Here is a 27,733-nt window from a genome sequence, read left to right as displayed (position 1 = left end):
TCATTCGGTACCATACCCTTCTTTATTGACATGCAGACACATATAAATGCAGCACATTATTTCACAAATATTTCATTATTTCACATCTTTCAAAAGTGCACTGAGTCTCGCGTCACATAAAAGTTCAATGCAGGGTATCTACCAATCGGGAAAACCGGGAATGCTCAGGTATCTTGAATAGCTTGGAAATACTGAGGGAAAACTCAGGGAATTTGTGCTTCTATTAGGCAAAATTAGCTGTAATTTTATTGAAAGAGAACGAAAGTCGCGCTAATGCTGGCTTCGAGTAACAGAGAAGGACCGTAAGGAATCGTCTTTGTCGCCATGTTGTCAGCTGGAGGAGTTGCCAGTGTACAGTGAACAACCGATTTTCCGGAGGCCTGATTTTTAGGAGATGCCGGATAATTAGGGCGGCTTCGCGGCACCACCACGTACCCCATAGAGTCAATGTATAGCGAAGCTTGCAATTTCGGACGCGTGAGCCCTTCGCCGTCCGATTTTCCGGACTTTTTGCCGTGACCTTAGGTACGAAACGGAATTAATCAAAGCCACCACCTACGCCATTTTGGTTATCTCGCCGCCTCGAACCTGCGCTCTCGCATGCATATCCGCTGGTAGTCATAGCCACCACCATGGCAACGCTAGACCTAGCGGCGTCGATGTTTGCTATTAAGCTTGTCGTTCGGTGCCGTGTTTTTTTTCTGTGAAATAATTCGCCGCTGCTGGCAATGGCACGGACTCTGCCCTTGTAATCTTCGTGATTGACTTCGAAGCTCGATTGACTTCGAATATACGACGCAATGCATAAGGCCGGTTTTTGAAAGTCAGCTGCGCCTCAATATAGCAATGTTACGCAATGAAGCATATGCAAAGTATTGAGCTGAAGCATACTAAGAGTGTGAAGGGGCAATTGTCACGAGACGCGGTATGTATTCCTTATTATACACGCGTGCACCCGCCGTCTCCTGTCACAGTACGAGTACCGATATGCCTAATAAGTGTACTGGCAGCCCTTCACAGCTTTTTCGGGCGTGCCCGGGGCGATTTGAGCCCTTCAGGGCAGTAAAAGACATGCATTCATTTTTTCGGACTGCCCGATTTTTCGGGTGGTTTAGTGGCCCCTAGGGAGTCCGAAAAATCGGACGTTGACTCTACAGCTGACCATGAGGATGTTCCAAATGGTCCGTAGGGCGAACGTGTGGCGGAAGGAAGACGAGAACAGAAAGGACCGATGCATTGAAGAATGAACGGGGAAGGAAGTGTGCCGTCGCTTCTTTGTTTTTTGAGCTCAAGCTCCTTCAAAGTGTTCAGTGACGCCGAGATGCAGGTGTCTCTCATCCCAACCAAAATAAGCTCTTTAAAGCAGTAAAACGCAACACTGAGGGCTTGTGCGCTGGCTGAGGGTATGTCAGGACAGTTGAGGAAGACTTTCCAACTGCTGAAAGAGAATCTCACTTGTGACAAAGTTCGGGCCTCATACCAATGAGCTCACTATCAGTTCATTGCAATAGCTCATATTAGAAAATATTTGCGTCTGTATGCATCTCTTTTTATTCGTATTTGAAAATGTTCGACTCTATTTGCAATGGGGCTTATTTTTTTCGAAGATATTTTATTCGCTGTGCATTTTACTAACCCCTTCCTTCTGTTTCCTTTTTTAATAAAATAAACATTAATCCTTATTATCCTTCCTCGGACGACTCCACCGTCTGCTCCTTCGTACAAATAAAGTTTATTCTTCCTCCTTAACATGCTTACGAGAGAGTGACAGCATCGGGCGACATGGCACCTTGACATAAAACAAAGTTCTGTGTCACTCAGGGAATTTTGCAAAGGCACTCAGGGAAAACCTTGAAAATTCAGAGAATTTGGAAATGTCAACTTGGTAGACACCCTGCAATGGTTATTGTAAATATCTGTGATACCATCAAGATAAAATTCAATGCTTAATTCGCTTTCTCGATGTGTAGCGACAATTGTCCATACTGTTGGGATTCAGTTAGCTAGCGTTCTCTCCTGTGGGTTCTGGCTGTCGTCCGGTGTCTTTTTGGCGCTAGTAATGGTGTTTCAGTTCAGAAGTCCACAGCATGCTTCAAAATGTGGTGCGGAATATCACAGGAAATGGGTCTTTGAAGTGACGCTGCACTCAAGTCACTACTTTGCTCGAATTGCGCAGAATCAACATATATTTCTGAGGGTTTGCAGAGCTTGTGTCGAAGAGCATCAAATAAAAAGCTGAACGGAACAGACTTGTGTTTCCAATGTTCATACATGTGCATACTCTTTATGTGTGCGCACAAATGCATGACTGTGCTGTTATTTCCTACATTTATAATTGAATTTACATAAATTGATGTGCATACTCTTTATATGTATACATAGATGTATGCTAATTTTTTTATTGAATTTAAAGATATTGGAGCCTCTCACCCAGCCCTAATGACGATCGTTCTTGCGTCTAACCGCTTTAATTAAGCCTCTAAAATTAGTTTCCAGCTTTTCGCATGCAGGGATAGTATTCATAAGCTTGCCCAAGGCAAACCATTTGCTATTCGACAAAGCTCAATTCTAAACTAAATCAATCACAACTTGCTTACGTAAGTGTTTAAGGCACCGAAAAATACGTTATTTTTCGCTTAGAAATTGTCTATGCGTGGTCACTGAAAGGTATTAATGTGCAAAAAGGAGTATTTTAGAGGAGTAAAAGAAACAAAAGAGCGGCATCAATTAATATGTCCTCTCTCGTATTGCCGAACGTAGTTATAAGACAAACATGAAACTGACGAAAAAAAAAAAAACATTGTAACGCGGCACTCGCTAAGTATTTTCACATTATTCGCCTAGCCTTACGTTCTTTAGTGATCCAGGGGTGCACATTGACTGATGCTTTATGATGTATATGACTCATGACTTTAATAAGCTCCAGCTGTAATAATCGCAGCGTCATTTTACGAATGCGTGATGACGATTTATTATGCGCACAGCACAGTTCCTTCTTGACCACTCGGCAATAGCATTCTGCGAGTATCTGAAGCTTTATATAAGGCTATGTAATCTCTTTGTGCTCGAATAGCTTTATGTCTCTCATTTACGGCACGCAGAAACGCCAACAAGTAAGCCTCCAAGATAACTTTTCTTGAGCCATAAGCCCTAGTTAAGCTAAGTGATTTATCTGCGATTAAAACGCCTCTATGTGTCAAATGCTTACAGCACAGCCAGAGAATTAAGAAGAGAAATATGAAACTTGTTTCAGAACGCGAGTACGCCCTCATAACAGTTTGAGCTCATAGTATTGAAAAAACGGCGTTTAAAGAGGCTTTGGACTGTCTTTGTTTGCTGCAGATGGTCAACAAAGTTTAGATCATTGCCTTTATTTTAGCCTGAAAAAATACACGCGCGAGTATGTTAATATATGTGTTACAAATGCAAGGAAGTGAAACATTCGCAAAAGCTGCAAGGAACCTTCTTCTTTTCATATGTTTGCAAAACATTATTGAAGCAAGGAGGTCACTGTAGAAAATATCTAGTTCAATGCCTAAAGATAACTTGAATGTGGGATCAGTTTGCGCATCGTATAAAAGGCTAACTCTACGTTCTAAAAGAAGCATTACAAAGTCCGGTGCTTCATGCAAAGCTGCGAAAAAATTCGAGTCCGTTCTTATATAGCAGCCTGAAAGATGAGACTGTAACATTTATTCTGCGGAAGCCCTGAATATTTTTGCATCTTTCGTGTTAGGCAAAGGTTTAGTTGCATAAGCGTCTCACCTCAGATCGTGCAAATTGTAATTGTGCTCTCAGTGTCCTTAAGTGGTGCGCAGAAGTTTTTGCATCTTATTAACTGCAATGCAGGTGGCTCGCATTGACCTTTGTTTTTTACCGGCACAACGAAGTCAAATTCAGTTTCATGAGGGACATGAAGAGGGACATGAGGGAAGCAAGAAAGCCACAGAAAAAAGAGCCACTCAACAATGAAGCACGACCTTCGCGTTGTTCCAGAAATTAATGCACCAGACAAACGTCATTCGTCGGCTGCGCTCCAGCGCAAATTTTTTGCCGAAGCGCTAAAAGCACCGAGTTCGAAGGAATCTTCAAGGACTGGAGCACTCGACCAAACACTACAATATACATACGCTTCTCAAATATCAAAGTGTTTTGCCAGACATTGACGAACACTACATTCCCGAGAATACTGACTACACGGCAGCGTTCAAAGGTATTCCTTGCACGTCCCCAGCCTTCGCTCATAGTAAAACGCGATGGATGTTTGCAGGCCCAGTCACATCTGCCTGGAACAGGGATTTTCGATCGTACAAGTGCGTACCCAGTGCTGTGCACCACTTGAATTTCGTAACCTTGTTTGAATGAGTAGTAACGAGTCCTATTATTGAACGCTTAATGACGTCAGCACTGATAGCAGAGGTTACTAAACCGAAACTGCCCTGATCCGTTTGCCGCGTTTTATACCTTGACAAGCATGGTTTAGAGTCGCTGCCGTAGCACGCGATTTAACCGGTCATTACAACTGACTAGGCTGTATACTAATTTTAAGGATTAGTACTACTGCCTTGCCGGCCACTTAAGATGCTACTGCTTGTCGCAGTAAACTGTGCTCACCGTGTCTACCGCATAAGCAAATGCATCAAAATTATAATCGGAACCAAGTCTCGTGGTTATTTTGGACCACCAAAGTGTTGCGAACACATATGACGTATTAACTTGTACTTCAAAACCATAATCACCATATTTAGGTAATGGTATCGCTCTTCTGAGTGGTAAGCGTGTTCTGCTTCCTTACCTTCTTTAGATAGCTACATTTCTTGCTGCTTTTGATTGTTAAAAGGAGAACGCTACCGCAAAACTCAAGTGCCACCATAACGCTGAACCTATGCGGAAAGTCTTCAAACTAGAATTCATTCCAATCATTCATCCAAAAACTAACGTTAAATTCACTCCTGCTATCACAAAAACTAGATAATGCATCACGAGACGCTGTCCATACTTCACAATATCCGTAGTTAATTATCATTGATAATTCTCTATCACTAATCCTTCACTTATGTAGTATTTATTGGGCAATGCTTCAGCCAGATGTGACTGACATGACATCTATGTTAAAAAGAGTGATCCGTACAAAATCAAATGAGGGTGATTTGTTCGCGATGATATAGGCAAGCACAAAATTACGAAAAGACGCAAGTTCATTTTTCCAGTTCTTCAACGGGCGGCTCGTCTGGCATAGAACAGGACGGACCATCGAGCAGGAAATGGCCCGCAGGAACTCTTTGCAGCTCGCCTGGCACTTTCTTCTTGAGCAGCGTATAGCAGTCCTCCACAACCTGCAATGCGTTTGAGGTGCAAGGGAATTAATTTTTAGACATCATGATATTGACACGTGTACTTGCTCATCCTTTTCTCGGGGACTGCATTTCACCCACATCACACACCTTAAGGTTACTGCTTAGCGCAACACACGCCTGCATGATTGGGACTTACTGGAATGTTATCGATGGTTCTATCTATTGTGTGTTGTCACCGAAACTTGTGCAATCTGATCGTATGCGCGACGCCAATTGTATAGTACTTTCTGGAAGACACGCAGGAACAACGATTACTCTGGAAACTTCGATTACTCATGTATAAAAGCCGGCGGGCTTGACGGGCAGATCAGATATGGACAATCGCCGACTGTGTTCGCCGCTATCGTTGTGCTTTGTATGTCACCTTCTTTTGTGGGCACTAGTTCGCCCAATAAAAGTTAGTTAAGCTATTGTCAATCTTGCTGCTGAGTTTTTTCACCGTCACTACTATAAGACATCTGGTAATCGCTTCCCCGTCCTTAAAGCTTGCTTATCATGATTTCTTTAGCCTCTGAAATCTCAAGCCAATATATCATAGCACGAGATGGGAAAACTCTGCACTGCGCCAGTATGATGAGGTAATGCTGAACCTCTAGCTTAGTTCTTTTGTGTTCCTATACCGTTTCTTGTATCTTTTTGTCATACGCAATTTAAAAAAGTCGCCTGTGGTAAATAGCACAATTCTCGTCATAGACCTGGATTGCTCAAAGAGGCGGGTATTACATGCACGAGAAATCGAAATGAGTGGTCAACTAAAGCACAAGCATTTAGTAATCGTTTATTTAATTACTTACTTCACGGCACATATTGCAACTTATGAATTGTAGCCGCTGAGCTCGCAAGCCGTATATACTTGAAACGGGTTCTCAAGATGACACCAGTTTCTAGGTGTTTATTCCCGAACTTGGGTACAAGATAAATAGGCGTCTCAGTTACTTCTGTCTTTCACTGCATAAAAGGATGTTTATTTTTTTTCCGCAAGTTCGATGGCGCATATCTTCAAATCGGTGCCATCCTCAGTATTCATTTTAAGTGGATATGCCGTGCAATCTCACCGGATACGACTCGTAAATTACTATATGTGCCAAAGCTATTAATCACTTTATTTACGTTAAAGCTTAATTAGCAAGTTTTCTGTAATTATCTGATTATCCATTTCGATTTGTCGTGCAAGCAAAGTCTGCCGCTTCGAGTAATCCAGCTCAAGGACTGCAATTACACTATCTGCCACAGGCGATTTTATATTTTGTATAATCTAAAAAAAAAAACACGCCCCGTATATGCTTTCGAATCGTTCCCAACATTATTTGCTTTACTCCTCGTTGGCTTACGATTACGTTTGTCGCACGTTAGGCTTTGTCTCGGGTTTTTAAGTATCCGACAAACAACGCTTTATGTTAGGAAATAAGCTGGAATAACAGAAAAATGTCACAATTTTCATACATGTTTTTGTCCTTGAATAATTTCTCCAAGGCCTTCACCAAAGTAATTTGCCCAAGGGAGTGTTTGAAAGGACCTTTAGTCAGCATATAACGATGAAGTGCAATGCATATGTCGTGCATTTTATTTATATCGACTTGTCTTTTATACTTGGGAAATCAAGTATCCGCATTACATACAAATCATTAGAAAGCCCGAGCTGCGGCCCCTGCCAAAGAGCATGAGCCGTTTCTTAGGTGTAGAGCATTGGATATTTGAAAGAAAAAACGTATGACACAGCAAAAGCTCAGAACAGGACTGTAACTAGAGAACCGAAGTGCGAGATTAACCTTAGGAGGGCATTCGACGACGTCCTCCATGTCCCAAGGGACGTCGTAGGCCTCTTCCACCCTCCTTCGAATGGTGGTCCTGGCGATGGTCGCGTACTCCTGATCCGGCCACATGTGCTTGGGAAGGGTCGCACTTTGGTAGATGATTGGGTGCTCTGGAAACGGTGGCGACGACTACGGTCACATTTTCTCCCCCCAGAGCAGAAGACGTGCGCTTGCGGATTCCAAAATGACGAACGCGAGCACACAAACGCTTACAGTCCTTCACCAGCGCTGTCGCTAAGTCCTGAAGCGCTAGCGTACACCCTCATCCGCAAAAGCTAAGCGCGCACGGGAGTCATGAAGCGAGCATTATACAGAAGCCCACGCTCACATGTACACATCGAGCGGAGAGGGCGATGCACTGGGGCAACGCGCCCGGCATGACACAGTGAGCGACGCCGATGATGCAATCGGCGTGGCCCGGTGTAATGCGGCGCCGCCGTGACGTAATCCAATGTTACCGCCATGTTACCCCTCGTCACCCCTTGGCTTATTTTCTTCCTGTTAGCCTCCACGCACTTCGCAATCTTTTCCGTCCGTTTTCTGTCATAACGCACAGCTCCGAGCGCGCTTGAATGGTCCGTGTAGTGTTGTCGCTTTAAAACACTTGTGGTTGCGTGTATAGCTGAATAGAAAATTGATACGAGCTGCATCACATGTGGTGAGGGGGTCAGTAGATGAGCTGACGGCCAAATAGTAAGGTAAACGCTAACATTTCGGCTTGTTGGTAAAGTATACTTAGAAGGGAACAGCGCAAACAAAGACCGCGGGTAGCGAAGGAACGCACGTGCCTTTCCTCTGTCTCCTTTGTCTGTATTCGTGTTAGCAGGCTGCTATTCCGTCGCTAGACTAATATCAGTGTTGGAATTCACTTCACTGAAAGGCAAATAGATAAGCAGCCGTCCCTAGCGGCCTGTAGTGCTGGTTATTTACTTTTCTGTCTTCAGTTTGAACGTGTCGTACCTTTTTCTGGGGACGTGATTTTCTTGTAGAAGATCCAAGCCACAGCTATTGAGGTGAAGATTATTAAGAGCGATGCGATCACAGGGCCAATGATTCGAGCGTTCAGAAGGTATCTGGTGCCTTCATCCGTCCTTTGCGGCAAGGGCTCTGCGGTAGCGCCAATGAAGAAATTGTCACCATTCGTTAGAAAAATAGGAATCTTTCTTTTTCGAAAAGGCTCGTTATGCAGCAAGAACAGGTTAATATAGTTCGAAGTTAGCATAAATATATTTCTCCGGAAGTATCCATTGAACTCTACTAAAGGACGCAGTCGGATACTTGTGGTGCTTTAGCTTTAGCTCACTTTTTTTGCACATCAATGAACTTATCTCTTTTGTTTGCTCAATAACTCCTTCAGTGTAACCATTCTGGAGTGAGTTTCTTATGACTGTTACGTGCACATTATGAAGACCCAATTCCACTGTGGCGAAAGGTGGAAATATTGACACCTAAATTATGTGTGAAATGTGTCGTGCTTTTTCTCTGCTTAAAGCGTAGCTGTCTAGACTGAAACACACTGACATGGTCCGGCTTTCGAAGACGTTGTCGGTGCACTTAATATTTTTATAGTGTACAGCAAGCTCGATGACTGCATTTAGGTGTTGTTTTCTTGCTATTTAAAGCAAATTCTAATTTAGCTCAGATAATGTTAAATTACGCGAGTTGGCACGGAATTCTTTACAAGGGCGATATTTCCTCATTTTTTTCAGCGCTAATAACCAATTATCGCTCACTGGACCTGCTTCTTGTGTTAAGCGAATACAATTGAGAAATCGTTGTCTTGGATTTTTTTTCAGGCAGCCAGCGAAAACGCCAGCTGTTATAATTCGACTAGCTGCGTTCTGAGCCTATGGATATCTTTTTTGAAGGCAACTTGCATGTAGCGGGGCTGTTCTAGTGAAGCTGAAACTCACGCTCTCCAGTGGTCTCGAAAAGCACCGGATCTGACGGATCGCCGCGGCCGTACATGTTGTATGCCGAGAGGACCACCTCGTATGGCGTCGTTCTGCTCAGGCTGTCCAGCGAGAGCGTGTGCGTATGCGATGGAAAGTAGACGGAGCGCCAGTAGCCGCCCCGTTCCCGATAGTCCAGCACGTACTCTGCGCATTGAAGGGGACCACACGTGCAACTTAGTGGCGCAGAGAGGGGCAAGACAGAAAAAGTGATGAGCGAGGAAGGTCAACCAGGCTGAGCCCGGTGCACAGGGCAGAGGGAGAAAGCGGACAAAAAAGGAAGGAAAGGAGCTAATGCGCGCACGCACACACATGTTCAAAAGAACGATCTCAAAGTCTAGAAGTGGTTGTTTCGTTTCACAAAGCCGTAAGAAAACAACTCATTTGAAATCGAAGGCGCGTGAATTCTCGTTTTCTATACTAAAGCGGGGCTGAAGCAGGCCGAAAGGCTGGACACTACTGTAGAAAATAACTTCCCGCTTTCAGGCAGGAAGGCTTATACACAGCCCTAGGCTTACGGGGTCAATACTGTCGTGATGAAATACGACGACGACGACGACGACGACGATAATAATGATGATAATGATACCTACTGCCATCCCCCTTCCAAAGGGTGCGGCGATAAAGAGTTGCCTACCCTGCTTGCGCTAATGAGGTACTATACAGGGCCTCCCACGTAACTTCAGCCAAACTTTAAATATATGCAAATGCCACGTAGCTGGACAGAACAAAGGTAATGTTGTTTACCGTTGCTTAAAGATACTCAGATTACTTTTGAATTCCACCTAATTACATAATTAGTCTTATAATCAACTTCTTAAAAAATAAAATTCGATGAAAAGTGTTAATGGAGCAAATTGTAGAACAACATGAGAAACTCCCGATACAGCTTTCTGCTGCTCAATACGGGCTACATAAAAGTGTTTTCCGAGCGTGAAAGAAGCCCGCTAATACACGCAAAATTGCCATGTGAATGACCACTCGAGGCACTTTGCGTGTATTCGCGGGCTTCTTTTACGCTCGGAAAACATTTTTGTGTACACTCTTAAACAAATGTACACCCTATGGGTCGTATCTTGGCACACAACAACAATCGTCATCTGTCTTGCTTGCGTTCCCTTTCTTGAAGACGCAGCGCTCCCTACTTTCCTGTCGAGAATGGTCTGTTATGCCGATGACGCGCGTTCCGTTCGTGACTTGGAAGTACCGGGCTCGCAGCGTTAAAGAAACGAAATGCGGACAAAGGACAGATGACGATTATTGTGTTGCAAGATACGACCCAAAGGGTGCAATTTTGTTTGAGAGTAGCACGTATTGAGGAGCAGAAAGCTGTATCGTAAGTTTTTCATGATGCTCTGCAATTTTCTCATTGACATTTTTCATCTAATTATAATAATTAAGCAGATCAATCAATTAGGAATGCTTATCTAATTAAGAGGTATGTAAAAAATAATAATCTGAGTATCTACAAGAGACGGCCAACAACATTACTTTGGTTCGCTCCAACTATGTGGCATCTGCATATCTTTAAAGATTGGCTCAAGTTACGTGGGACACCCTGTATAAATGCATAACAATCTAGCATTTTCTCTTTAGTGTTAGCATATGCTTTGTTCAGGTGAAGCCGTCAATGTTTAGCGGTAACATTTTGAACTTGTCGCCATTGCCTGAATACGACTGCTGTTTACTAACGACCTTTAAGTTCTTCAGAGGCAGAATTTTATACTATACCACGCGCCTTGTACTTCATCATTATTTGAGGGTGTCTGTACGTAATAAGTGGACGATGGCAAGGAAGAAGAAGTTATGGCTCGAATAATTCAGTGCGACCCTGCGGGACCGACATTTAATTTTCGCGTCAAGGATAGGTTAGGGGTTACTGAACTCGTGTAGGTATCTGTCTCGGAAGATACATGAAAGTCAGTGCGTGGATAGGAGACGTCCAAATAGCACCAATGGACGGGTTGCAAAGCACATCTGTTGCGGCACGAATAGACGTCAAGTGCGAATTCTGCTTGCGGCGTGGCCTTTATCAATTTCATTGCCATTTTGCAGCTGTTGAGGAGAGTTTTTTGTGAGGCGGTGAAGGGCGGGGGTATCAAATACCAATGAAAGAGCAGCCAGCAGCGCATCGGACGTGGGAAGCGGCACTACGATCACGTCGGTGATGAATCATCAATAAGAAGAGCCAGCAAACAGAGCCATAGTACTTCTGAATGGTGTGAGAACTCGCTCATACAGCTCCACTGGCTTCGATATATCAGTTGCTCAGATTGGTATACATATGCGGATGATCCAATTTTTTTATTTGTTTTATCATTGATATATATTTATTCGTTGCTTTATAACATTGAGAAATTGAGCAGCGGAGACTCTCTAGCTCAATATCTCCAAAGCAAGCCGTGCATAACAGAACAGAACATAATTTCCGACAGTGATATGCAAATCATCGATACGTACGACGGCAAAGGATGGAACAAAGCTTCGGATGGACAGATATAGTGCCGTGTTTGTCCTAAACCTCGTGGCGTCGCATGCATGGTTGACTGCCGTTTGAGCTATTTTCCCAGCAACCTACTTCAGGACACTCTGCGATTAATTGCGTTGTGTTCATCTTGTCCTTGTATGAGAGTGGCCTGATTTGACCGCGCTTTATGGGAGTTGGAATGAAGTTCAAACACTGCACGCAGCTTGCTGTAACAATGAAATAAATCGATATAAAAGAAACGAGGGGCTGATATTTTTTAGTTGAAAAGAGAAGACGCGGAATAAAGCACAACGCTCCGATTTTAACTCAACATAGGTGAACGCAGCATCTAAGTGTCTGATGAGAGTTTGTGTACTTGCCTGGGTATTTGCAGTGCGCCAAGCCGAAGTAGTATGGCGGTTCAAGCCCGTGGGGACGAAAATGGCTGACGTAGGTTCTGTTACAGATTTTTGCGAAGCTGGTGGAAGCCAAGGAATAAGCGTTTCTTTTAAAAAGGAAACTGGCCACCCTGTATACGCAATGCCTCATAACCTCGAGCGTACCGGAATCTTGGAAGAACGCTAACATAATCCTAATCCATAAGAAAGGGGACGCCAAAGACTTGAAAAATTATAGACCGATCAGCTTACTGTCCGTTGCCTACAAAGTATTTACTAAGGTAATCGCAAATAGAATCAGGAACACCTTAGACTTCTGTCAACCAAAGGACCAGGCAGGATTCCGTAAAGGCTACTCAACAATAGACCATATTCCCACTGTCAATCAAGTGATAGAGAAATGTGCAGAATATAACCAACCCTTATATATAGCTTTAATTGATTACGAGAAAGCGTTTGATTCAGTCGAAACCTCAGCAGTCATGGAGGCATTACGGAATCAGGGTGTAGATGAGCCATATGTAAAAATACTGGAAGATATCTATAGCGGCTCCACAGCCACCGTAGTCCTCCACAAAGAAAGTAACAAAATCCCTATAAAGAAAGGCGTCAGACAGGGAGATACGATATCTCCAATGCTATTCACAGCATGTTTACAGGAGGTATTCAGAGGCCTGGAGTGGGAAGAATTGGGGATAAAAGTTGATGGAGAATACCTTAGCAACTTGCGATTCGCTGATGATATTGCCTTGCTTAGTAACTCAGGAGACCAATTGCAATGCATGCTCACTGACCTGGAGAGGCAAAGCAGAAGGGTGGGTCTGCAAATTAATTTGCAGAAAACTAAAGTATTGTTTAACAGTCTCGGAAGAGAACAGCAGTTTACGATAGGTAGCGAAGCACTGGAAGTGGTAAGGGAATACATCTACTTAGGGCAGGTAGTGACCACGGATCCGGATCATGAGACTGAAATAACCAGAAGAATAAGAATGGGCTGGGGTGCGTTTGGCAGGCATTCTCAAATCATGAACAGCAGGTTGCCACTATCCCTCAAAAGGAAAGTGTATAACAGCTGTGTGTTACCAGTACTCACATATGGGGCGGAAACCTGGAGGCTTACGAAAAGGGTTCTGCTGAAATTGAGGACGACGCAACGAGCTATGGAAAGAAGAATGATGGGTGTAACGTTAAGGGATAAGAAAAGAGCAGATTGGGTGAGGAAACAAACGCGGGTAAACGACATCTTAGTTGAAATCAAGAAAAAGAAATGGGCATGGGCAGGACATGTAATGAGGAGGGAAGATAACCGATGGTCATTAAGGGTTACGGACTGGATTCCAAGGGAAGGGAAGCGTAGCAGGGGGCGGCAGAAAGTTAGGTGGGCGGATGAAATTAAGATGTTTGCAGGGACAACATGGCCACAATTAGTCCATGACCGGGGTAGTTGGAGAAGTATGGGAGAGGCTATTGCCCTGCAGTGGGCGCAACTAGGCTGATGATGATGATGATGATGATGACTTTTAAAAAGAATACATATCGCACGACGTTGCACCAAAGAACGACAATATCAGAAAGCAACGTATGCACAAGGCTAGGTAAAAGAAAAAATACGAGATGCGAGTGGTTAAAAAAAAATTATTGCGTCGCGAAAAGGGGCAATGTTTGGTACTAGGCCATGCGAAAATATTTGGTAGACGTGAGCTTTCATCTGTGATTCATATATGTGTCAGCTGTGACGGGATGACGTAAGTTATTTCAAAGATTTCGAGAGGAAGCTCATGAAAAAAAATATATACGGCATACCTGACTCTAAATAGCGCACCTTCTTGAATAGGAATTTCAGAAAACTGTCAACCTATATGTAACGTACAAATTCGCGTCTTCCATAAACTAACACGTCCACTCTGTACACTTTAATAGTTAATAAACGAATGCTACAGAATGGCCTTTATATTTTTGTTAAAATTGTGTAGACTTGTAAAATTGCTACACCCCTTTGAGCTTTCCTGTTATTCGACTTTTGTGAGACTTCATTATTTCCATAGAAATTTACTTGGACCTGCGGGCATAATTTCGAGCTTTCTTTTCAAATCTGCAACAAAATTTGTACACGCCGGTTTAGCATTTGTCTAACAAGACCAGTTCCCCGTCTTGTTTGTGTTTGAACAGCATTCGAGGCTAGATAATGCTCTCTTAAACACCGGACTAAAGCGTGCCCAGTGCTACGTTGTGTCCACGCGGTACAACTGGGATTAGCCCGAGAAAGCTGCTAGAAGCTTCTGTTAATCAGTAAATGTATCCGGGAGTCTTGTGTCGGTCGCCATTGGTAAATTACTTTTGATCTCACGGAAAGGCTGATGACTAGGAATTCTTACTTTCTTATTCCTGCAGCTGCTAGATACGTGCGCGCAGTGCCGAGGTGCGTTACCTATCACATTTTATTTGTTTCGCTTATCTGCCCGCTTGCAATGCCGCAGTTCCTACAATTATAGTATTTATGAGTAGTCGTGCTGTCCTACTCAAAACCTAGAAAACTTGCGTTCAAAGCATGCAACAATACCACCATGCAATTCAATTCTCGTTATAACTGTAGGCTTTTTTTTCAGTTATACATAAAGAAAACCGGACAATAAGCAGAATTATTTTACGGAATGCTTCATAATTATTGATATCCTTGTAATTGAAGCACCATAAAGAAAACGACCAGCTTACGTGTTAAGCTCCTTCGTTTCCTCTCCTTTATGGTAAATGTTGCAGAACAGCATGTGACACTGCTGACGCTGAAGACAGGTGCCACTGGGAGGTCTGGTGAAATATAGTGCAATCGAAAAAAGATATGTTAGGCTTGTGTCGTACATAGATATTGTTAGAGAGATAATTTTGAATGAACAGCTTAGTTAACGTAGTTTACTGTTATTATGTCAAGCGAAGTACAGCTGAAAGCCTTAGATGCAGGCTGGCAACTGCCTGCGGGAGAACATAGCCTGCCTGCCTCATAGTATAGGGGATAGAAAAAGCACAGCAAAGGGTAACAAAGAATCTCAAAAGGTAATAAGAAAGGAGAAGAGATCAACACGTACAGCAGAATTTTAGTAGACGTACTGAATGAATGCAGGTAGGAATAAAGTTGCTGTTGCTGAAAACAGCATCAAACTTTGTAAAGGTATACTATATAATACAATTCCTAACATGGTAAAATGGTAGCTATGAAAATGCTTATGAATATTTGCTTTAACGACGTTTTCAAGTCCACGTCATTGTTTGTGGTTACCAGAACCTCTGTATTACTTTGCAGTCAGCCATAAGCACAGCGTATTTGTCTCTGCATCATTTGGTTTATTACTTTACGAAGGCGTTCCCGAGCAAGCAATAGAGCGCGCGTGACTAGCATTGAATATTATGAAGTTCACCTGGCTTCCGCCACACGAAGTCACTCCACTGCAATTTCTAGTTACAATGCTTGTGGGAAGACACGCTAGTGTGCCGTTCGGTTGCGTACTGGGCGTCTGCTTTTTAGTGCCGACGTGTGCTTCAAGAATTGATAGACGTTTTGATTGTATGGCAGTTTTTAATTTATCTCATGATGGTATCGTGCAGCAAGCTGTAATAAATATCAAAACAATAAATATCAAAATAAATATCGAAATAATAAAGTAATAAATATCAAGATTTGATCTGCAATATTTTCACAGCTGAAAAATTGCGTCCTGCTGTTTGTTATAAGCACTTTTTTGCTGCAACGTCATTACTCACTAAACAAAACATTTAAGAAGAATAGAGATTTATAGCATTGTAGCGTTAGTTCCTCGGTGAAAAACCAATGCCCAATTCGGTCATTGTAGAGACAATTACTCACAGGGGACCCTGATCATGAGAAGGAAATTTACAGAAGAATAAAAATGGTTTGGAGCGCATACGGCAGACATTGTCAGATCCCGACTGGAAGCTTACCGTTATCATTAAAAAGAAATGTGTACAATTAGTGCGTTGCACCAGTGCTAACATATGGGGCAGGAACTTGGAGACTGACAACGAAGCTTGAGAACAAGTTAAGGACTGCGCAAAGAGTGATGGAACGAAGAATCTTGGGCGTAACGTTAAGAGACCGGAAGAGAGCGTTGTGGATCAGAGTGCAGACGGGGATGGCCGGTATTGTTATTGAGATTAAGAGAAAGAAATGGAGCTGGGCAGGCCATGTAATGCGTAGGTTAGATAACCGGTGGACCATTAGGGTTGCAGAAAAAATGTAAAGACAGTATACGCTTATGCCCTAAATATTTCCGGCCTTCTTGTCGATAACATTATTGAGGTATAGTTCACACTCTTAATAAAAAAAAAACGTATTTGCCAACTCGTAAGGTTTTGTACTGCACGAACAATGCTTTGTCTATGTAAAATATTATGCGGATTTCATGTATTGTGGGAATCGATATAAGCGAAGCCTTCTGTGCTGTTTGCGTTGATTGACGAAAATTGGCGGTGATGTTTACACCGAATCTTTAAGTTCATCAGTGTTTAGTTTTATACTAGAGTGTTAAGTTGATGTTAAACGTTACTTGCGTGCACCACTTGTATTTGTCTACGCAGTACAGAGAACGCATAGCGAGAGGTGTTTGTTTGAAGCGTATTGTGCGCCCTTGTTCTGCTAGAAAGTTATAAATGTCAAAGCTTCACACGGCGCAACGAATCATGACAGAATTAAGTGCTACACTTTAATAAAATTATGGGGCGTTACGTGCCAAGCACACAATCTGATTTCGAACATCTATAATTTTTTAACCCACACCCAAATCTGAGTACACGAGTGTTTTTTTGCATTTCACCCCCGTCGACATGCGGCTTCCGCGTTCGAAATCGAACCCACGACCTCTTGCAACATCATAGCCACAAAGTACTAGGGCGGGTACAGAAGCGTCGAATTAATGGGCGGCCGCTTCTATAGTGTCCTACATATAGACGCTGTGGTGTTTAATGAAGCTTTGCCACCGCACGCTCTACGTCAGTTGCCCGCTTGACAAATTTGCATGGTGTTTATTTTTCAGAAACCTTCCATAGCGTACATTGAATTAGGGTTTATCCAGTTTTTAAACAACTACTGCCGTGTCTAGCAGTCATGTCTATTTTTTTGCCTTCTTGCGTCGCCCTTTCTCTCTCCCGTCCTCTCCCCGTATATGCGAGCTGCGAGTGAAGAGCGGCAAGGCTGTTATTTGTTCGTTTTGTGACTGCGGCGGTTCTACCCATTCTATGCCTCCTCTCCCTACTTATTCTCTACTATTATATCAGCCTACCCTATAATTTGTTGCCCGTTAGTACGAATGTAAGCGCTGCAATTTCTGCAAACTTTTTGAGGGTGGTCATAACTGCAGCTGTCAGGAAGTTATTGTGGCTGTGCCCAGGGAGCTCCAGAGGGCATTGTGACGACGTGATGGAAAGGTACAAACGAGTTTTTCACGTCGCCTTTCCTCTCTGCCGCGCTCCTGCCATGTATATGGAAGGAACGGGAGATGGCTCTACCACTTTCCGACGCGGCGTGCATGACAGCCACACCAGCAGCAGTGGAAAAGTCGAAGGAACAGGCCAATCTTTAATACGGTTATAAGAAAACCAAGATGTGTACCTTCCTCGAGCGTGGTGAAGTCCAGCTGATGAGATGACGGGCTTGGTCCGGCCGAGTTGAAGGTCTGCACGACTGCGGCGTAGCGGGTGTTCGGTCGTAATGCACGCAGGGCAGCTTGGGTCGCGTCAATGCCCGTCACGGTCTGGTACGTGTACGGCAGCATCGGGGAGTCGTAGGCGCGATGTCCGACGTGGTAACCCTGTATCTTGCCATTCTGGTGCTCTTTTGGCGGTGCCTTGGTAGATGGAAGGCGATGACGCTTGCAAAGGTATCTCAGTAATAATATTAACATAAAGTACGACAGGAGAGAAATAGTGTGGATTCGAAATGCGTCGAATGCAGCGCGAAGGGACAGGTCACGAGGAAGGAAATACAGGACGAAGTTTAGAGCTGATCCTCCCTTCGCACTGGTCCTAAGATGCACTCCGTATCATTTTCTATTTGTAGCTACTTTTGCAGGAGAGCGCACATCGACTATTGTTTTCTGAAAGACGGTATTTATTCCACGCAGTCTATGTGCGCTAGGACTCATGACAAAAATTTCACACTCTCACGTTGGTAACGTTATTTGTGCACATTTTTCGTCCATTGGAGAAACACAGCGCTTTCCTGGCTATCCGCAAGCTTTCTGCTATGTTCTGAGCTTCATAGGATGCAGTTTCATTTATTTCGTAACGCTGTTTGCTGGGCAGGTTGGTTCATGTTCAAACAGAACAAAAGTTCATGCCTAAGTGACTCCTCACGCCTCCTCACAGATAAAAAAAAAAATTCGCGTTTTTAGATTGCTGGCGTGCATCTCTGATGTTAGTATGGTTTCATGGTTCCTGTTTTTAGAGCGCAGCCCTTAGGCGCCCGTTCCTGCGGCGAGCGTCGGCGTTGTCCATCATAACCGAGCAAACGAGCACAGTGAAGGATCAAAGCGAACGCGGAGCGCAGCGGGAAATGAAAGGCGGCGATAGCGAAGAGAGTGCGAGGAGGAAAGGGGGGAGAAGGATGTGGCGAAAGCGTGGGAAGAAAAAAGTAGTGCCGCTCAAGACGTGCTTTGCGGTGACGATAGCTATGAGATGGCGCCAGAATAGCGCGAGTCGTCTGTACGGAAACAAAGCGCTGCATGCTTTGTTCTTGTGCTTTTTTTCTGGGTCAGATGGCGAGATGCGCAGCTGGTTCGGTGTCGGAGGCTACCATTTCAATAAATTTCAGCTGTAAGTCCAGTGCTTGTGCTGTCCAGTTTTTTTTCTTTGTGTGCGTGTTTCTTCGCTTGTCCCTTCCACGCATCATTTAGTTAGTTTTACTTAGTTAACTGCGTTACCAGAGTATTCGAGATAGCTTAAAGAGTGAAGTAGTGCAGCACAATTTGTTCGCACAGCTTTAGCACGAGCGTAAAACGGTCACGCAATCTGCAAGAGACCACCGCATCAGATTGTATACTGCATGTAAAGAAGAACGTTACAGTAATCTTGCGCCAGCGGGTGCGCTTTCATACTTAGTGTTACTATTCCTTTCTTCTTTGTAATTACTATGGTAGGTCACCGGTGTTCCACGTCTGTAAGGCGTTAAGGAAATCATTGACATGTTTGCCATCGACTAATGCGCCGGATGGAAAATGATAACGTTTCGCGCTTTATGTATATGCACAGAACGCAGATAGTGCCCTAAAAAACGTTGGTGTTATCGTGGCAGGAGGATGGGAGGAATAGCAGATCTGCTTGTCTATCGTTCGTAAAGCAAAGAGGCTGTAAAGCTCACCTTCCACTCAATTTTGACGTGCGTGCTTCCTAATCCGACGACCCGGATATCCAAAGGAGGGGCTGTGGGAGCTGTGTCAGCAGAAAGAAGGGCGCAGGGCTTCCTTAAGCTCGGTCGAAAAGAATCATATACATAGAATGACTTGACGGGTATTCAAAGTGCACATGGTAAATGCGGCAGATCTTTTGTCACTAGGGCTTTGTAACAAAAGTACACGTTATTTATCACGAAAGGGGTCTGCTGTAATGATGTAAATAGAATGTTATATATTCATTGAACGTGAGCTAAATGTGTGAGAAGTGGGGGAGAATCGGTTATTCAGGTACTAACAGTGTTATTCAGCTTCTTAGCCACGCCACTGCAATCACTACCACTCCATGAGCTGATGTGTAGCCTGTGCAGCTACTATATAACGTTCAATGACAAAAACAAATTTTAACCGTTAGGCTAATAGTCTAGTTTATACAACTTAAGTTGTACAGTTATACATCTACAACTTAGCGCGATGCACTTGTGTTATCTACTGCGTTCATCAACGTTAGAACGCACTCACTTTATTTTGCTCTTCTTGTAGCCGAACTCGTTATAATGTATTAATGTCTCTCCATAAAACTTGCAATATTGTCGAAGAAGTGAGCAAGTAAACGGATTAATACATGGGGGGGGGGGGGGGGTTGTTCCAAAAGTAGATACGCCCGCGTGCGATCGAGACATAATTACCGCGTGACATCACCACTTTCCTCCTCACCTTCTTCACTCGTGGTGAAATGAAGCGACGTAGACGGCGCACTCATTCCGACCCTGTTTTCCGACAGCAGGTAGCCACCGTAGGACGTGCCGGGAAGAAGGTCGCTGAGGTAGACGGAGGTCTCCGATCCCGACACCGTGATCAGCGTCAGCTTCCTGCTTTGGGCTGCACGTTGCCGTGTAAAAGCTTGCTGACGAGCTTTAGAGGAATGATAAAACTTTATTTGCTGCGCCGCTATAGTTAACTCCAACGTGTTTACTTGCAGTGAAGCTGCCGCGTCTTGTTGTTATGTGCAGCGTAGTGTGCCCATGAAATGAGTCAACTCATTGCCGAGTGATGTAACAATGAATAATTGTGCAAGTCATCTATAATTGCTCGTAGTATGTGCAACTTACAATTCTCTTTCCAGAAGCGTACGTGAAACGTGGACACCTCCGAGTAGGGCGCTTGCCATGTCAGTCGGACAGTGCGGCTTCTGATGTCCGAGATTTTGATGCTGACAGGAGGCGATGGTGGCTCTAGAGAAAACAAAAGTTACATAGGATCGCGTTTAGAAAATACGAGCGAATATAACTCCGATAATGCTTTGGAAGTGAGAATACTGAAGAAGCACACGAACAGAAGCGGTTGTGTGACGAAACTCGCCTTTTTACGTTTACATTCGCTAGCCGGCAAAGAGTGGGTCATATTGCCGAAGGCTGACGATATCGCGAGAGAAAGCGACAGCATTTCTGCAAGAAATGGCATTGGAATGGCGATGGTCGCCGAACTGACACCACTCTAGTGGCCGCCTTCACGTATACTTTGAGCGGCGCTGTCACGTGACTATATTCCACTTAGCATCAGGTGCCACTTAGCCTCTCAGTTTTATTTCCAAAAGCTACGCCATCCCTATAGGAGAATTGAGGTCTGGCCTTGCGCTGAACGACCGATGTAGAGCAAGTGAGGATGGAGGTTGAGTATCTGGCCAAACAAACTGGAGTCAGTAGCGTGCATACAAGGCTTCATCAGACACTGTAGTTGCCGAGAATCCTTGAATTTTTATTACAACTGCTCATGACCGGTAGCAATTACGCTATATCGAAAGCTACATCTGCCACTGCGTTCAGTGGAACCAAGTACTATTCCTTCACAATTCGTTGACAAGAAGTAAGTCCTGTGGTTAGCAGCACTGCATACCTAGCACGTAGAGCTTCGTGAGAGAAGTCACGTTGCCGAACTTGTTGGAAACCTTGCAGACGTAAGCACCCGTGTCGGACGTCGAACTGTTCTGAATTAGGAGCTCAGAAATTACGCCACCTGGAAGGCTTCGCTCAATTATGTCGAACCTGCAGAAATAACACGATCGATCAAACACTGCTATTCAGTCAAAGAGTAGGTATTTACTCCAACGTAGCGAATGTCACGTCGCACGTTGTGCACACTGCAGTGGTGTGACTTAAGATCGCGGCGAATGGTATACGTGATGTTACCCTTCCCGCAGCGTCGCCTGGTATGGCCTCTGGTCCTTGAACCAGTGAACTGCCAGTGGACGGTCACCAGTTGCTTCGCATTTCAACCGGACACTGTGGCTCCTTCGAACAGTTGTCTCTTCTACCCGTTCTAGAATTCTCGGTGGTGCTGAAAAAAATAAATACAAGAAGCAGTGTATCCATGAATAAGTGGCTGTTACTTTATTACAGCTATGTGAGTTCAATTGGGGGGCAGATTGTAGCAGCAGTTTATGGGGAAATAAGACAACGATCGCAGCATGAAGAAAAGTATTTGACACAAATTTATGCGACTGAAATCGATGACATTCTGAGTTAACAAATTCCGGCCAGCCTGTATCGAAGCTTTCAAGTGGGAACGGCATAATCATTAATAACATCGCTATAAAGCAGAATATATCAAAACCTACAGAAAGCTGACAGAAAGCCGAGATACCAGATTGCACAAACGAAATATAAGCTATGGTTTCAGTTTAACTGTTTCACTTAACTAATAGCAGTAAGGCACGAAAGGTTACAGAAGGCGCCAGTCTGCTTCCGCATGTATATCCGCCTTGCGCTACGCTTGTACTTTCTCATGGGAAAGTGCTTCCGTTAGACTCAATCAGTTCCTTCTGACTTATGTCCGCGCCGCTTTGGCTATTCAAACCACGTTAAAGCATCTACCGCACTTACTGCTAATGGCGACGCTTATGATTTTGGAAATTCCGTTCCCGAGCCCGTTGCTGACATCACACCTGTAGTGGCCGCCATCTTCAGCTTTCACCGAACGGATCTGCAGACTCCCGTTTGGCGCCATGTTGAATCTGTCGCCCATGCGAACAAGCTCGAAGTCTCTGTCCTCTGCGAGAGAAAAGGCACATGTGAGATTGACGAAATGGCCCGTCTTAAAACTCTCTGTGAAAAGAGCGCCTTTTGTGTCTTAGAGTTCATATACTGACTGTATAGGAAAAACTGGGCGAAAAAGTGGCAACCGCAATGGCGCCGCCATGTTCCTACTTCCAATTTTTGTAACGCTAAGCGTATTCGAAATACAAGGCAAAAACAAGCATATACAGGTCGCATATACTTGGGGAGATTGTGTAAAGTTCATTACGTATATTTTTCAGAATGATTCGATCGCTATTTCAGAATTTTGATCTATAATTTACGGTGCGTGAAATGATGTATTTGCAGGTACCTGAACTAGATGGCCCCATCACACTGAGGGATGCTCGGGATAGCGGTGATTGCGCGTCTCGTGTGAATCGCGTCTCGTCGTATGCGTCTGCGCGCCTGCTCGAAGTAGCAGCATGGTGGTGCCCTTGCGATTACTGGTTTCAATGCATGGGAAATATGGTGAACTTTTCCTCCATTGTTGGTTATAGTAACTCTACGATTTGTGTTTTAAAGAAGGCTGGCTGGGATCCTTTTTCTTCGTTTTTTTTTCATTGAACATTGTTTAGTCGCAGGAGTTTATTTTTAATGATTTGGATAGTCAGCCCTTTGGTGGGCTTTCTGTCCTGGGATCCGGTCATTTAATAAGGAATAGTGTGATGTGAACTTAATGTGGTGCGGAAGGTGTGATTTTGCAATTTCGAATGCAAAAAAATATGAAAGAAAAAATTTATTTTCAGCGTTGAGCTTATAGTGAATTCCTTTCTCGTCGGGTTTGTCTCTTTGTCTTCCTACTTTCGAGGTATCTTATTCATGTCACCGTTATGTGAATTACACCTGGAACACTATGGAACTGTTAAATTTGCTGCTGTGATGTAAACAGCCGAAGTTTGCATGTATATAAACGCGCACACTGTGGTAGTGCTGATGTAAGAGTAAATATCTTTTACCTCTCTCCTTGCTCCACTCGACCCTTGGAACAGGATAACCGAAGGCATTGCAGTGAATGACGATATTAGAGCCAGTTGAAGCCGACGCATCTTCTGGCTCTTTGGTCCAAATGGGTTTCACTGAAAGAAATTAACGGACAAGGCCGAAGAAACGTGAGGATTTTATTATGAACGTGGTTCCCCTGCCCTCCAAATATTCAGAAGATAAAATTGTCGGGCAGAAAGTTAAGAAAACCAATAGTAAATTATTTTGCTTTTATTAAATAGAGAAGTTGCAGTTAGCCTTCTCACGGCCGTACACTTCTTGCGACCGCAGTGCTATTGGGGCAGGTGTGTACATAGCAGTAATGCGAATTAGCCTACCTGATAATTTTCATTTATTGTTAGCAAAACTCTTGTCGTCTAATGCATAGCATTTATTTGTTTTCGGATACTTTTTTTTTGGACTGCAACCTGACGCCTCCCTATGTTCTCTTATTGTTCTCGAACCGGTCTTGCAGACCATTGTATAAGAGACGTGTTTGTTTTGTTGTCCTGTTGCCCTCACCATCCACGTAGAGCTTGACAGTGTAGCTGTCCGACCCGGCCGGGTTGCGCACGGAGCAGGTGTAGTTGCCGATGTGATCCCGTGAGATTTCGCGCACCACGAGAATGGATTTCCCCTGGAGGCTGACCACGTCCCCGAGTTTGTCCTCGGCGCGTATTTCACGGCCGTTGTGGTACCAGGCAAAGTGTACCGGTGCCGAACCTCTTTTGAGAGAGCACATTAGGTCCACACCATCCCCAAGCTTCAGGTTGGAGTCCACGTACATCTTGTGCATCTCGGGAGCCTCTGCAACGATACGGCAGGGAAGCGCCAGCAGACGTTGAAGTTGTGGAGTGAAGTAGTTGAAGAGAAAACCTTTACAACAGCAAAAGTGGAAATTTCGGCATATCGCAGCGAGCCTTCAACCAGTGCTACTTAGTCTCTTTGGCGTCGGAAGCATCTTTGTTCGCTTGCAAGCGAATTTAAAGGCCCCGAAGGAGGAATTCTGAGCATAAAAACATGAGCAGAAGTACAGGTGCTAAGAGAATAGGCCTATAAAAATGGATAATGTCTTCTATGCATTGTATTTGCTTATGCCAGTATTGCGCTACACGCTTGACACAACTTGCAGACCACGGCCATGGAAATACGCGGATAGCAGTTCGAAGAGTGCTAGTGCAACTCGTGGTCGTCATATGGAAAAAGAAGTAAGGCAGAAAGAAGGAAAGTGACGATGCGCATGCACAAGATCACAACGCAGCGAATGTCGGCCGTGACACGCATGAACATTAGCTGAACTTGCTCTTACACATTCTGTGATGTTGAGTGACTGATTAGAATTAAGGGATGATTTTTAAGCACAATATTATTTTTCTTTTTTACAGAGCCTCGACAGAAAGGGCGGGTGCATTTCTGTTTTGGAAAGGAACTGGCTGTGCGCTAACTTTTGAACGCATGTTCGAAGGCTCTGCTGTAGTCAGGGGGCTTTAGGAAGTAAATTCATTGCAGTTTTGGTTCAGACAAGCTTTTTCGAGCGAGAGATATTGTTTTGTATAATTGTACCTCAGCAGGATGCAAAGCATGTACGTGTTGCAGAAAATGACTTGGCTTACAATTTTTCTCTTCATTCTTGATGTACGGTAGGGAGACAACCTGTTGAGGTCTTGTTTAAAAGATCAAATTTGGCGCCTCTGATTATTGATAGCTAATAAAAAGAAGGTCAGCCGGCAAGCACAGACGGAAGAGAACTAGTATAGTATACGTGGAATTGGGCGGTGCCACTGCCGAAAGGACTGAGTATTGTTACCGAAGCTCACGAAGCAGTGTAGTAAAGGCGATTAGACGTTTTCTTGGGATTTTGAGAGCCTACACTTCTAGGTCATTTGAATGGCATTGATAAGAAAGAAAGAGAAAGTCCGCCGCTGTAATTCTTGTGGCGGAACTCCTAATCTGTTGTGGGGGAGGTGGGAGGGAGAGCCAGAGGGTCTATGTAATGGTGTCCACCTGAATTAATGCATTACATATTTGTGTAATGTTTGTGGCATTTATGCATCCATCGCTCTAAATGTCCGAGGTCTACTCCTAAAATTTATATGTTAACGTAATGCAGATTTCAGCGTCCACTCAACGAAGATCAGTATCTCACTTGTAATGTCAATGCGATAAAATCTAGCATAAAGCAAGACGATGAGCCATCGACACAATTATGTAGCGTCCTTTGTGGTATTGTAGAAAAAGCTGCAGAGTCGCCATTTAACGATGAGTAAGCATGCACACTTTTTTAAATTGTATTTTCTGCAGCTCAGGTCTTCGTTTGAGGTTGGCGGCTTACGTTTTTCAAGCATTATCAGAAATTATTTATGGGTTTGTCGCCGTTAGAGAAAATTCGCCGTGGGCGAACACACATAAAATGAAAACGAGAGGGAAATAATTTCACATAGACGTTTCGGCTGCAGAGACCACGGATCGATAAAAATGGCGCCCCGTTTTAGTTTGTCGAGCAGCGACTCTCGGTTCGCAGTCGGCTTGGCCGTTTGGAGTCTATCGGTAGATTTGCCGGTAGCGCATTGCCCTTAGGTTTTGCCAATAGTATACTACGCATACAACATAATAATTTCAGAATTTAAGAACATAATAATGTTCACCTCAAATGCCTGCATGAAAATAACCCTGCATTTAAGCGCTTATTACATGATTTCTGGTAGAAAATCGCTTTCAGTTAGTACATGGATGTGAAAAAGAGTAAGATAAGGTCATCTTCGTTGAAAGTTTTACATACTTTTTCATTTTCGGCTGTAATATTACAAAGTTGTATTAAGTTGCGATGTGTCTAATATCGATGAGTTCTGGCAAGCGTAGGACTAAAAGTAGAAGGCAAGTGTCGTGTTTTCTTTAACTACCTCTTAATAAACGAAGCACATTGCGACACCTATTGTGCCACCCATGTTCTTTTGACAAAATGCTTGGGCCAGCAGGCCTTTAAGAAGCAAGTCACGGTGAAATGAATGCTATAGAAGCTGAATCACACAGATGTGGTGTGGCAGCGTCACTGGCTAAATAATATTGTTTGATGACGTCAGCGTCGGTGAAATGACTCACCCAAAGCATGGCAGATGTCACCCAGGCCACCAGCGAGAAGCAGCATGGTAGTTACCAGCACTACCGATCGTCTTGTCACCGGCCGCGCGGGTTCACGCACCACCACACCCATGACATACACGACCGCGGCGTCGTCGACACACGAGCAGCACAACCCCGCAAAACCATCCAGCGAGGATGCGCGCGATGCTGTGAAGCGGCAGCGGAGGATGCGTCTACTTCCTTCTTTCCTTCCCGGCTTCCTTCTCTTCCCTACTTTTCGCGGGAACGACGCCTCCAAGACTGATGCTACTGCTGCTGCTCCCGTCTGTAGGCTTGTTTTGGCGGAGCCCCCCCACAAACTCCGGCGTGCCCTGTGGGGAAGCGTGACTCACAGGCGGTGGGATGAAAAAGCTTCGCGAGAGGGAGGAGGAAGAGCGGGCTGGGTTGGCTGCTCGCGGAGGCATTCCGGGTTCGGTGGACTTCGATCCACCTCGATGGGGGGTGGGGGGCCTCTGGCTTGGCTTGCTTGGCTCGGCTCGGCTCTGTTCTGGCTTAACACAGCCGCGGTGATTGGACCTGCGGGGCCAGGAAGCGGGAAGAGCGAATGCGGTTACGCTCAGCTCTGAAGGAAACGTATCCTTATCCCATTTTTTCGCAAAAAGCACGTTGGTGTATAATGAAAAAAAAAAATTCATTCCGGAGTGCTTTGCGCGAGAACCCGTTGAGGTGTTGGGGCTTTTCCGCTAAACAAACGTGCAATAACGCAGGCAAGCGAGGTAGTCTCTGCGGCTAGTTCGCATGGCAATAACGTAATTTTTACTGTTCAGTAGATTTACAGAATAGTTCGCGGAGCAATGGATGGATGGGTAGTTTTGAATATTCATGGTAACAACCTCAGCGCTCAAACAAGGGACGGAGAAAGAAAGTGCTTGACACGAGTGCTGTCTCACATTTCCAATTCTTATTCGGGAACACCTAGAATATATACACATACAGAAGCAAAATGGGAACAAAGAAACATAGAGAACAACCAAAATAAACCATAACGCAGCGAAAAGGCAAAACAGCAGCTGCCACACTTTCAACCAGAACACGTTGTACATAGCGATTTATTAATGTAGATATATGCAGGGTGCCCCAGCTATCATGCACCAAGATTTCAAAATATGCAAATGCCACGTAGCTGGACAGAATCAAGGTAATGTTGTTTGC

The 27,733-nt window shown here is 44.3% G+C and overlaps 1 protein-coding gene across 1 annotated transcript; it reads right to left on the bottom strand.

Moving 5' to 3' along the window:
- Window positions 1-16: 16 nt before the first annotated feature.
- On the bottom strand, window positions 17-27,091 carry LOC142585914 (cell adhesion molecule Dscam1-like). The gene is made up of 15 exons (XM_075697005.1): window positions 26,540-27,091; window positions 23,963-24,247; window positions 23,416-23,535; window positions 22,265-22,432; window positions 21,572-21,719; window positions 21,279-21,427; window positions 20,495-20,617; window positions 20,100-20,264; window positions 19,352-19,422; window positions 17,606-17,840; window positions 14,701-14,793; window positions 9,085-9,270; window positions 8,132-8,278; window positions 7,127-7,281; window positions 17-5,336 (listed from the first exon to the last, which is right to left on the bottom strand). Exons 1-15 carry the CDS (start codon window positions 26,649-26,651, stop codon window positions 5,199-5,201), a joined length of 2,295 nt encoding a protein of 764 aa, XP_075553120.1. The 5' UTR covers window positions 26,652-27,091; the 3' UTR covers window positions 17-5,198.
- Between the last annotated feature and the right edge of the window lie 642 nt (window positions 27,092-27,733).

The sequence above is a fragment of the Dermacentor variabilis genome, chromosome 6, assembly GCF_050947875.1.
Source record: "Dermacentor variabilis isolate Ectoservices chromosome 6, ASM5094787v1, whole genome shotgun sequence".
Lineage (NCBI taxonomy): Eukaryota > Metazoa > Arthropoda > Arachnida > Ixodida > Ixodidae > Dermacentor > Dermacentor variabilis.
This window is presented reverse-complemented; position numbering and strand designations above follow the sequence as displayed.